At 43.5% G+C, this 12,756-nt stretch overlaps 1 protein-coding gene across 14 annotated transcripts in view; it reads left to right on the forward strand.

The window, feature by feature from the left end:
- The window catches only part of TANC2 (tetratricopeptide repeat, ankyrin repeat and coiled-coil containing 2), a 341,035-nt gene that overhangs the window by 320,167 nt on the left and 8,112 nt on the right, over window positions 1-12,756 (forward strand). For 12 of the 14 annotated variants that reach the window (XM_074320171.1, XM_074320173.1, XM_074320174.1 and 9 more), the window contains 8 exons: window positions 589-722; window positions 1,654-1,777; window positions 5,031-5,206; window positions 5,517-5,649; window positions 6,208-6,237; window positions 7,070-7,161; window positions 9,118-9,264; window positions 11,595-11,695. In XM_074320171.1, coding sequence (XP_074176272.1) covers window positions 589-722; window positions 1,654-1,777; window positions 5,031-5,206; window positions 5,517-5,649; window positions 6,208-6,237; window positions 7,070-7,161; window positions 9,118-9,264; window positions 11,595-11,695 — 937 coding nt within the window. The remainder of the gene's footprint in view (window positions 1-588; window positions 723-1,653; window positions 1,778-5,030; window positions 5,207-5,516; window positions 5,650-6,207; window positions 6,238-7,069; window positions 7,162-9,117; window positions 9,265-11,594; window positions 11,696-12,756) is intronic. The other 2 variants (XM_074320172.1, XM_019732928.2) reach the window with 1 other exon arrangement.

Below are 12,756 nucleotides of genomic sequence, written 5' to 3' on the forward strand. Positions count from 1 at the left end.
TTTATATATTCAGAAGAGCCTTTGTCACTCCTCTCGTCTTTAGGACAGTTCTGATCCTCATATAAAAATGATGGCAGATATACTAGAAACTTCTGTCTCAACTAATGGAGAAAAAAAATAAAAACTGACCCAAGGCCCCTACACTGCGATTTCTGATTTTGGTTCTTTAAATTTAAGGGCCCAGGAATAGAGAGGTTGACGAGTGGTGGTTCCTGGCTAATTCTCAAATAGACCTTACTCTGCAAAGGCCCTTCTCTCTCCGTTCTTCCCACACACAGACCAGTAGAAGGATTGTAGGTAGGAAGCAGTACCCAAAAACAAGGTCAAAAGCAGCGAAGGCAAGTTGGGTAGGAAAAATGAAACCAAGTAAGTTTGATCAAAGGTGATTTTTTCAATAAATTTATAAGCCCATTTCAATGTAGTTTTATTATTTTTCTTTAAAAATTTCCTTCATGTCAAAAGTAGCTAAAATTGTTATTCTTGAAGATAAAGTAGCAGTTATATTAAACACATATACTGCTGTGCTTAACACAAAGTGCTAGAGAGAGCAAGAACCACCTGTCTTCAGTCTGGGTTCTCTGCCCTTAGCCCTGACAGCTGCAGCCGGAAGGGGCAAACTGGAGGTGTGTCGTCTGCTCTTGGAACAAGGGGCGGCAGTGGCCCAGCCCAACCGCCGAGGGGCAGTGCCCCTATTCAGCACTGTTCGCCAAGGCCACTGGCAGGTAAGCAGGGTAGCCACTTCCAGTCCCACGTGCAAGGGTAAGTTCTAAATGGGAATTTCTGATACAGAAAGAAAAAGAAATCACAAAGTTTGGGTTACTCAGCAGTCATTGAGTTTGAGGACTTGGGCATTTGTTACTAATAATCTAGTTAATTGAGAATATGTCAAAAACTCAAAACCATCGTTATGCTTTAGATTGTATAGATAAACTAGTTCCTTTTGGCCTGGTCATGGACTGACGTCCTTCCAGAGAACATTTCACAGTATCCACAGGTTCTTGGGAAGGTTCATATCTCAACATATCCCTGCTAACCACTTACTTGCAGGTGTCTCTGACTTGCTAAAAGAAAATGTGGTGTATATAAATTCTAGCTATGTGATCTTTCCAGATATCTGGCTTCTGGATAAGTGCTAATTCATACACTTAGGATGGAAAAGAAAGCATATTCATAATAACCTTTCGAAGTATTTGAGTAGGAAAAAAGGCTCTAGAAGCCAAAAAGTGCTAATGACTTATCAGAGGCACTTTTTTGTATTCAGTTCAGTCGTAAGTATCCACTGCAGGCAGGTTTGCAACTCCCAGAGGTCAATAAAATGGCACTGACATAGGTAGTGACTTGTATTGGAGCTTCAGTTATGGGATTGTTTAGTCTACATCTTGGCCTTTGTTATCGTAAATTCTTTTTTACTCAGTGGCTGAGTCAAACATTCAGAATTGAATCCTTTCACTTGGCTGTCCCTAAGAGAGTTAGAGATCAAACCACATGGTACTAGGACTGCAGGAACTGGAGGGGTTCTTGCAGTGGAAAATTACATGTAGAAGTGACCTACCTGTATAGCAGTGGGAGTTCACACAGTGGAGGGGACAGCATGCATGCGTCTGCTCAGCAGCTCTTCCTGGATAATTGGTCCCCCTTTCTCTGCACTTGCAGATTGTTGACCTTTTACTCACCCATGGAGCTGACGTCAACATGGCAGACAAGCAGGGCCGCACTCCCCTGATGATGGCTGCCTCCGAAGGCCATCTAGGGACTGTGGACTTTCTACTTGCACAAGGTCAGTCCTGGGATGCCAGAGCTGGATGGTCAGTGCCCATAATAACGCAAGGAACTCATAACTTCCAGTGATGGATTTCAAGAAATGTTACGAATAGATATTATTAACCCAGTTGGTTAGAAAATAAATGTCCATCTCCTCTCTTCCTGTACACAGTGGGACCCTTCTAACTCTGATATTCTCCATTTCCTTATGGCTCGAGGGATCTTTAGTATCCTAATCAAATTAACATTGAAAACTCTTCAATTTAAATCAGTAAGCTCCAAACTGTAATTTTTAATGTACACTCAATAAATGTTCATCTTCCAGGGATTGTATTTTGACTTTAACTTCATCAATTCTTTTGTAAGCCCTCACAACTAATATTTTTCTTATATCCAAAGGAGGCAAATGGAGGTTAAGACAATTCCTGACAAAGGGACCCTATTTAAGAAATCAGGATATTATTCTCCTCCTGTTGTAATAAGTTCCTTTTGACATTTACCAACATGCGTATATTACTGGTGAGTGGGAAATAAGTTAAAGGACACATACCACCATCAAAACATCCCAGGCTCCTCTTGATTGCTGTGACCTGAGTTACCTGTGCAAAACAGTGATGAGTGACGGATCTCTGTTGTGGAAAAGCTCACGTCTCCGGTGACTCTACAGCACCATCTAGTGGAGCTTGAGCACTTACATGATTGTGACTGCCCTTAATGACGTCATTCCAATTAGCTTCCCCTATTAGTAAGCTGGGCATAAACATCTATAATTATATCCAAGAAGTTATAAGAAAACCAACCTCCTGAAGAATCATGCCCAGGCTGAAGCTACTGAGGACAGTTGAGTTAGGAAAAAGATGAGGTTTCTTCTAAGATGTCAAAGTACGACTTAGTCAGAGACTTATTTGATCTTTAGCTGCACCTTCCAAAGACGATATGCTTCCATGACCTCAGACTCACAAGGTTGAGCCAGAATCAGAGAACTGCGCTCCCAATGTGCAAAGCGGTTCTTGCTTCCCCAGTACAAGCCACCAAACAAGTCTGGTTTCATGGTGTCTCTCCTCATTTCTGCTATGCGGGGGCTGGGAAGGAAGAGGGATATGCCTAGATTCCCAGGATAAGATGTGGCAGGAATAAATGTTCCAGAACAACCCGAGTCTACTGGAAAAGGCAGGGTCTCTTCAGCCACTGATAACCTTTAGATAGCTGCATGGTGTCTGCCACATTCCAGTAGAAGCTCATCAGGCACACTTTCCAGAGAGTTCTTCTCTCTTACCACTGCAGGCATTCTGTCTTTGTACTATTTCATTTCTTCACTCTTAAATCAGAAACTTTCACTAAATCAACAAATTCTACAAACATTATTTATCCTGTATTATTTGTAGAACACTATGATAGGAACTGTGAATGATTTTTTTAAATTAATATATTAATACTATAATCTGTGCCCTCAAAGGGTCTATAATCTGCCAAGGAAGGAATGAAACAAAGATAAATAGCTGCCTTAAAAAGCAGAGGATCCCAAGTGCTCTAATAAAGGTATCTGAGTTAGAATAGAACAGACTCTAAAATTTGAATAGGAAAAATGTTTATTTAGGGAGGGGAAGTAATGTAATTGAAAGATGAAGGAAGGGGGACAGTGCACAACAGATTTGAGGAAACATGCAAGTTGTCCAGTGAATCACATGAGGACTATTGGGAAATAAAATAGGAAACAGATATGGAAAGAAATTAAAAAGGAACAAATTGAAAGGGTTTGGACTTAATTCTAAAGGCAGTGGGGAGCCCTTCAAGATTTTTAAAATTGGGAATTGATGCCAGAGTTGTGCTTTAAAAAAAAAAAAACCACTCTGGCAGTAGTGTGACTAGACTTCATGAAGTAGTAATAGTGGGCCAGGGGATCAATTGGGAGCCATTGCAGCAGAACAGACGAGAGGTAATAAGGCCCTACTCCAGGTGCAGTAGCTGTTAGAATAGAACAGAAGGGCCAAGTGCAGAACAGATCTTGGATGAGTAAGATTGACTGCATAAAGGAAATAAGGAGAGAGGACTTGAAGATAACTGCCAAGTTTCAGATGGGTGTTTGGGAGAACTGATTCCATTAACTACAAGGGAAGAAGAGGAGGAAAACTACAAATTGAATTATGGAAGTAAATTAAATATATGAGTTTGTTTTATATGTATCTCCTTTTAATTTCTTAAATTCCAACTTTCCTGTAGTTGGAAAATCAATTTATCTGTAATATACATCCAGAACCTTCTTGTCCTGCTTTTTCCACTGCTGGAGGCTCTGTCCAGGGAATCTATAGAGGTGTTTCTGAGAAAAACCCCTTGGATCCTGTCCCATATTCGAAGTCATTCCACGTTAGAGTCGATGTTTTAATTGCAGACTATGCCATTATGAAAAGATAACCCAGTACATAAATGGTACTTTCCAGCCCTTCATCCTGCTCTGGGAAGCCCCGAAGTCTGGTTATCTGACCTCTAGAGACACACAGGTGATAGGCCAGATAACTGCTGAGTAGACCCCGAGCTGGCTGTGGCAGGTCCTAAGCTTGATCTGACATCTGAATCCTGTCCTGCTGAAGAGGCAGCCTGGAGAGTGTTCTGTGTGATCTCTAATTTAGTAAGTACGACATGCCAACTGTGTAAAAAGAATTATCTTAGGTGCTCTTCAAAACTAGCAAGGAAATGATAGGCTCTTTGCCATCTAGTAGCTTCCAATCTAGGGAAGAAGCAAATGTTTATTGAATTTTAGACTAATTACAAAACAGTATGTCAGGTATGCTTCATCTTTCGAGATGAAAAAGAGAGATTTTGAAGGCAGATACAGAATATAAAAGGAGCTAAGAGTGAGTTATTGAAGACTGAACTCTGAATTTCCTTTGTGACCTGGGCTCAGTCTCTTCCCATGAGTCCATTTCCCCCCACAGTCGAGTGATGGGGAAAGTTTCCTGGCTCTATCATCAGTGATAAACATGTACTGACCTCTTTTATGAGATTCTCTCAAGGAGTTCATACTATTGTAAATGGAAGGCTTTTGCTGAGTTCAGAAAACATTCATTGAGAATTTATTACATACAAGTAGGATACATTTAAAAAGATTAATAATAGACAAAGGTAACTTAACAGTTTTATTGAAAGATAACTCACATACCAGAAACAGAAGCTGTGCTTCAGCAGAGTGTGCACCTTAATTAAGCACCAGCTTTCCCTTCTGCTGTGAATTTTCATGTTTCCTCAGCCCTGTGTTACACTTGCTCTTGTAGGTGCCTCCATTGCTCTGATGGACAAAGAAGGATTGACAGCCCTCAGCTGGGCTTGTTTGAAGGGTCATCTCTCCGTAGTACGTTCTCTGGTGGATAATGGAGCTGCCACAGACCATGCTGACAAGAATGGCCGCACCCCACTGGATCTGGCAGCTTTCTATGGTGATGCTGAGGTGGTGAGTACCTTTAAACAAAAGCCTCGGGGTTGTAAGAACAGGGAAGGTTCTCCATCCATGATGTCTGGGGTTGAGGGTAGAGTACCATGTTGATGAGTCCCGATATAAAGTTCCCGGATCTGTACTTGCTAGAGAACAGGACTATGCAAAACACGATGAAAGCCAAGAATGCAAGTATGGCCTGAACACCCTGGCTACGCAGCCTGGTTCAGACCAGCAGGTGAATAAGGGCAGGCAGCAGGCAGAGCCCTGAGGAGCAGTGCTGCGCCATTGCACCTGTGTTAACGGCTCTGCTTGGTCCACGTCCTAGGTCCAGTTCCTGGTGGATCATGGCGCCATGATCGAGCATGTTGACTACAGCGGAATGCGCCCTTTGGACAGGGCAGTGGGGTGCCGAAACACTTCTGTTGTTGTCACTCTTCTGAAGAAAGGAGCCAAGATAGGTAGGAGAAAAGGAAGAAGGTGCTGGCCATCTGTGCCCAGGGGCCAGACTGGTCCAGTGGTCTGGCTGCCCTGGGTGTTTGGTTTGAGTGTGAATAGTTTCCCCTCTGCCCTGGCCCAAATATTGTCCAAGTGAACAGGAAGGCTCTTGGCCCAGAGAAAGCCATCTGAGCCATGGTCTACACTACCCCGTGTCCAAAATCACATGGTTGTCTGCCGTGCCCCCCAGTAGCCTTAGCCAGGAGGCTGTTCTGCCCTGAAGCACATCTCGGTGCTAACGCCTCTGTACCAGCCCCACCCTATGAGCATCCTGGATCCCTGCACGGCCATGAGCCTTTGCTTCCCCTTGCTCTGCGTGTGCTTCAAACTCAAGCCCCTGCTGCTGCTGCCCCATCCGCTCCCCCATTCCACAGACCTATATAGACAAGGGTTGGCTGATATGCTGGCTTTTTTGCTGCCTGCCTCTCACTGCTGCTTTTTCCTTCTTTTTTTTTTTTTCCACCTTCATCCATTTTTTTTTTTCCTCTCCTACAACTTTTTGTTTTCTCCTTTCTTTGAAGGTTGTCAGACGTTACCGAGTCGCCCACGAGGTATATTTCACCGCTGTCAGCATCAGGCGTAGTCTGATGGCTTGGTCAGCTTTGCCTTCTCCTCTTTGATTTAGCCTGCATGAGTTCCCTACACCTCTAATCTTTTAATTTACTTCACCTTAAAAGAAGATTTTTTTTAATGACTGTTGTAGAGAATAACTTGAACTTTTGATAACTAACCCTGAAAAGCTTAGTTGGTAAATAATTCAAGCATCTGTAAACTAATCAATTTAACCTTTTCTTTCTCTTTGGGGGTAAAGTAGTCCTCAATAATGTTGCCTTGTTTCACGTCTGTTTGACATTGGGACTGTGCTCCTAGATCACAGTAAATCCCAGGGAGTCTTATTCGAGCCTCACAAATTCAGGGAGCCTATAGTCTTGGATGGTTTCCCTTCTGCAAAGTACATGTTTAAATATTAACAGATTAAACAGCTGGGGGCTTCGAGTTCCATATTCTAGCATAAATTACCCTTTTTGGATATTTTAAGTCTTACGGTGACATTTAATGTAAACCCTTTCTCCCAATTTCCGTATTTAAAATAACTCCAAACTGAGCCATTGCCTGCCCACATACAACATGCAGGCTTTGCTGCTCTCCTGTGGTGAAAACTCAGACAGTTCAGATATTCTTATTTTAAGGTGAATACAAATCCAATGCAGCTTCTTGGCAGTGGAGTCACTAAGATACTCCCAGGTCTAAGAGATGAGGAAATTGTTGTGGAGCAAGTTGTTCTCTCAGCAGAAATTCCCCCAGGATGTTTTTTTCACCTAGCTTCCTACCACCCTTACATTGTATGAGTTTTTTACCCATCATGCATCCTGTACACTACAGGTCCAGCCACATGGGCGATGGCCACCTCCAAACCAGACATCATGATCATCCTGTTGAGCAAGCTGATGGAAGAGGGGGACATGTTTTATAAGGTGAGGGGAGGGAGGAACAGCGTTTCCTCAAAACAGCCACTGACTGTTTCCTACATAAGAATCTACTCAAGTCGTGACAGTTCTCATCCATGATTCTAGAGGCAAAGGGAGAATGCCATCCCTCAGTGGCAGGTTCATAAGTTGAGGAGCCTGGGTTTCTGCCTTCCCAACAAGAGAGCAAGAATAGCCTACACATGCCTGTAGCTGATCTACCTGGCATTTTTTAACCTGGTCACTAATAGGCAGTTACATAGATTTCTGCTTGGAATCTGGTAAGTGGGACCTGAAGATTCATGGAAAAATAAAATTATGTAAAATAGGTATTTCCAGTCCATGGAAAAGAGTCATTGATCTCAGCTTTCACGTTTAATATATCCGTTGATTTAAAAGTCTGTAGTAATAATAGTTTATCAGCATCTCTGAGTAAGATAAGGCAACCGAGACAAATGGCAATTGAAAGATTTGCTTCAAGTCACTAATGCATGACGACAACAACAACAACAAAAATGGGGTCTTTTACTCTGCACAATTCAAGCTGAAGTCTCCGTACCCTAACACAACCTCTCGTGGCCTATAGGAAGTTCCTCAACAACATTCCATGTCAAAAGTACCTCGTTGTGTTATGATTAGCTGAATCTTCTCCTAAATGTAAATACAAATCCAACCCAGCTTTTGGCAGCAGACGTCACTAGGACATCCCCAGACCCACAGATGAGGAAATGATTGTGAAGCACATTATTCCACCCCTCTGTCCCCCCCACCCCCCACTCCACCCACGCCCCATATAAGGAGTGTATGAAGTTCCTGGGAGCGGAGTTGCATTTCCCGAGGACCCTTTGAATGAAGGTCATGATTATCTAGGACTCTCAGGCTTCTAGGAAACTTGAGTCCTAACCGAACCATGATTTCACATGACTTCAAGGAAGGGCCTCATTAGCTGTCATATTTATGGGCTTGAGAATGACATTGCTCTCGAGAATCTAAACCCTGGTTATAATATAACTTCTGATATTCTAAGACCAGGAGTCCTACTTCCTGATGAGAATGGGCAGAGCTACTACTGTTCTCACCCAGCATTCTACCTTGGAAGACTCCAAATCTCTCCGTAATGAAAGGTGCTAAAAAGAAAATAAGAGACAGGGTCCTTGGTAAAGTGGTAGCTGTCCAGAAGGAGTGGAGTGGATAAAGATCAGCTAAAGGGATGGAAGGTGCCTCCTGCATCATTCTGGGCTCAGCGTACAGATTTTCAAATACAAACTATAAGAAAAATGCAAGGCCCTATAACCAGGTCCTTAAGTTGGTCATAGATACACTTCACCTTGCAAAATCTCTTCTACATAGACAGATGGAATCACAAATTCTAAACGTCATTTCTCTACTACATCCCTACCCCATGCCTTTTCTAAAATCAGGAAAAACTGATTGATAATTATTTTATGCCATGAGAATAGGGAACCAGCAGCTAGATGATTTTAGCTACTACATCGTTTGTAAGGAAAAGAACAACCTCTTCTAGAGGACTGGCAAGGAAAGAGTTTTCCAGACAAGCCAAAATTAAGGAAGTAGTAGTAACTGTAGCATTCTTGGGACTGAGAAATGATATGTGTGCCAGGGAGATCAGGTCAAGAAAAAGCTCCTTTGAAATGAGCAAGGTCAGTCCCATAAGAATCCGGTTGGAAAGCTGGGGTCCCAGGCCTTTGATTCACCAAGGCTTTGTTTCTTTCACTTGTATCTTGGGAAACCCCTTTCACCATGCCTTTTCTGCCAGGTAAGTTTCCTAAAGGAAAGACTGAATCCTTCTGCTCTCACCATCAGGGCCAGACCTGTTCTACAGGCTGGTGTTTGGGAGGGCTAACCTTTAGTAATAACTGGTGAGAGAAGGAGGCGCGTGGGGCCAAATGTACTCAGCTGCTCAGCAGACCAATTGTGTGTTTTGCCATCTTGTCCTCCCATTAGAAAGGTAAAGTAAAGGAGGCTGCACAGCGCTACCAGTATGCTCTGAAGAAATTCCCTAGAGAAGGGTTTGGTGAGGACTTGAAAACCTTCCGGGAACTGAAAGTGTCTCTTCTCCTCAACCTCTCTCGATGTCGCAGGAAAATGAACGTAAGTCCCTCTCATCCCAACTCCTTTCTGCAATCCTGGAAGGTGACAGTCCATGTCACTCGCTAGCTTTGACCAGGCCTTGAAATCTTTCTCTGCCCCATTTGGAACTTGGTTGTCCTTCACAGAGCACTGACATTTGCAATTTGAAAGAAATCAACTAAGTAAAATCTGTATCTCAAACTGAAAATGTTAATGCCGTAGGCACTTTATAGTTTTCTGAATTTTCTTAATTCCCACTGAAAGTGATTGGAATACTGTCATCATCCTCCCCTACCCCAAATCAACTTTCTGGGCTTTGGAAAAATGCGAGAGCAGTCGTCACTAGAATTCCAGCTGTAATTAGTTAGGAATTTTAGTCATTCCTTTCCATTCTAGAAGACCCCTGAGTCATTCAAGGAAGGGCTGGGAAGAGGGCTCAGGACCATGGACTTCAAGGTTTAATTTTAAGGCTAATTTTGAACTTTTCACTTCTTTCCTCATCTTTTTATTCTAGCATGCCATGTCCCTTCTTTTCAGAGAAAGAATCTTAGAACTCTTCCTGGTCCTTTATTATCTCCCAAGTAGTCCTTGGTCCTTCTTCCTGCCTTGCAGATACAGTCTCTGATGCCCTCAGGACCCGTGACATGCAGACAGTCCCGAGCCAAAATCCCTCTCAGATCCTGGGACTAGCTAAGGTCATGTCAGGAATCTCTGGCATCACCAACCTGAGGTCTCACAGTTCATCAAGAGATACAAATAATCCAAGTAAAAAGCTCAGCTGCACCAAAGTCACATTTCAGCCTCAGTGGCAATGGATCTGCTGTCAATTCCAGAAAGATTATTTACGTATATGACCTTCATATCATCCACCTCAAACTTGCCAATGAAAAGAGCCCTGATGTAGACGTGGGTGTCTCAGAGGACACAAGTTAGGGCCCTAAGAGGCAGAAGTGCTGAGGAGAGTGGGGGCGTGGTAGAGGTTCCTGTGGGAAGGGGGGTGGATGCCTTGGGGGAAGGCAGTGAGGTTCTTAGGTGAAACAGAAGTGTCTACACCAGGGGAATCACCAGCTAGTGAGACTGAGACAGAGTTCAGCTGACAGCCTTCAGGCTTCTTTGCCTAACAGATAGTACTCTACTTAAAATACTATAATCTTCTCCGGAATAATGATTGTCCCAAAAGAAAAAGTTAAAGGGTAAGGTTGGAAAAAGAGTAGGGATAGAAGACAACCCTTGTAAGACGGAATACTTTTTCTCGAGCTCCACCGTTGTTCACAAAGAGTTAACTAACAGTCACCTCCCATGACCACTACTGTGCGACACACCTGAAGTCTGTCTTCTTTCTAGACAATCGCCCATGAATTTTTTTTTTAATGTTTATCTATGCCCCAGGGCCGTTGTTCTGCCTGAGGCCGTGTTTTCTGCATTAGGAATCACCAGTGTAACCAGAACCTACTCTGCTATACTTTGGCTTTGACATTAAAAGAGAAGGATTATTATGTGAGAGTATCTTAAAAACTACAGCTTCGTTCCTCCAGGGAGCCTCAGTGATCAAGAGATGAGGTGATAGCACAGACCCCAGTCACAGACGGGAGGTTATTTATTTATTTTTATTTTAAATGTTTCCTAAGTAATGAACCAGGTAAGAAAAGGAACAGACCAGAGAAGCCTCTGTGCAATAGAAAGGAAACTACCATTTACTGAGCATTTACTATGTGCCAAGAACTGTGTACAGGGCTTTCAAACGCTTTATTGCTCTTAATCCTACCTGTGAAGTAGGTATGGATGGGAAAACATACAGCACACTCTGAGCAGACCAGAGAACTGAACCCAAGGCCCACGTCCCTACTTCATCTAGTCTCCACAGTTCTCCTTTACACAGACCCCATCCTGTTGGATTTCACTCAGCCCTTAAAAAGCCAAGGAATAGCGGGTCCAGCAGGAAGAGGGGCGTTGTGATGAGTTTCTACGGAAGGTATATATGTGTGTGTGCCTCATACACGCATATGCAACAAGAGTTCAGGTTTCCAACTTCGGGTGCTGCTTTGGGTTGGCGTTTGGCTTCTGGGCTAGAAAGAACTTTGTTAGAAAGGCAGAAAAAAGGCAAATTCAAAGTATTTTCATACTTAAGGGCAGATAAATTCCCATGAGCCATTGCAGGGACACACAGGACAAAGGTAGAAGGAACATTCAAGCTATGGGCCACGTGGCTAGAGCCATACCGGGCATGTCCATCCGTTAAGTGTTCCATCCATAAGTGTCAACAAAAATGTACATATGATCTGTGTTATTCCCAAGTTGTCTATTTTTCATATCTCTTCAATGACTCATTTGCACACCTATTGTAATGACAGGATTTTGGAATGGCGGAGGAATTTGCTACTAAGGCCCTGGAGCTGAAACCGAAATCTTATGAAGCTTACTATGCAAGAGCAAGGGCAAAACGCAGCAGCAGGTGAGGAGAGAGAGAGAGGGTAAAAAGCAAGAGGTCTCTTTTCTGAAAATCTGGCCAAGGCAATGTAGGCCATCCTGGGGCATATGTGCCCAAATGTGTCTCTCCCTAAGGACTCTTAGGGCCAAGCTTTGGGGACGGCTCCCGTAGCACAGTACTGAGCTTAAGATTGACAAATATCCGGGGCTATGGAAATCTAGGTCATTTTGCTTTGGGTGAAAAATGCCTTTTCATTGTTGGAGAATGGCACCTTCTTCCGAGAAGCCTCTGCCATATCTCAGTCACTTTTAACCCCAAAGCCAATAGCATAAAGAGACACCATGACTTAAGAAGAGGCCACTGAAGCAAAACATCCTCCCGACCCTTTTAAAAGGAAAAGTAGGATGGGTCGCTTACATCACAGGCTCCTCTTTCTTTTCCTGTAGGCATTTGGGGAGTCCCTGGATTGTTTAGTCTTCCTTCTAGGGTTCTCCTCAAGTCTGGTGGCATCAGACCTCCTTCTCACCTAAACCCCCACCACCACACCACACACAACGTGGAGACAGGAGGTCCTTGCTGCCAAGATTGAGAGGGTTCAAGAGAAACTCCATCCCTCATGCCCATCTGCTGTGGTTTGGCCAGTGGGCAGGAAAGGCTCCAGAAAGACCTAGAACCTGTCATCAGTGATCTTTGGATAACTTGTCACTGTCTTTGATGCCTCCTACCCAGCACCCCGCCCTTTTCCCAAATTGCCTGGGAAAGAACTGCTTCAGGTTCACTGCTCTGGCCAGCAGGGGATATGGTCCTGAAAATCAAGCCCAGGTTAAGTCTAGTGATGACAGTGGCAGTAATATTAGTCTTAACTAGCTGGACTAGCAAAGTTCTTAAGAAGCTTGACTATGAAATTCTCTTTCCCACTGGATAATCCCTTCCCCACAAGGCCAGTTGCTCCTTTTCTGGGCAATATTAATAGAGAGGACGGGACTATCTCTGATGGGTCATGTCCTCATTTGTAAGTTAAAATCTGAGTTGCCTCGTCAGCAAGCTTAATGCTTGCCCAGCTCTGATGGAGCAGAGTGGAGGAG

This window comes from Rhinolophus sinicus, linkage group LG15, assembly GCF_036562045.2.
Source record: "Rhinolophus sinicus isolate RSC01 linkage group LG15, ASM3656204v1, whole genome shotgun sequence".
NCBI lineage: Eukaryota > Metazoa > Chordata > Mammalia > Chiroptera > Rhinolophidae > Rhinolophus > Rhinolophus sinicus.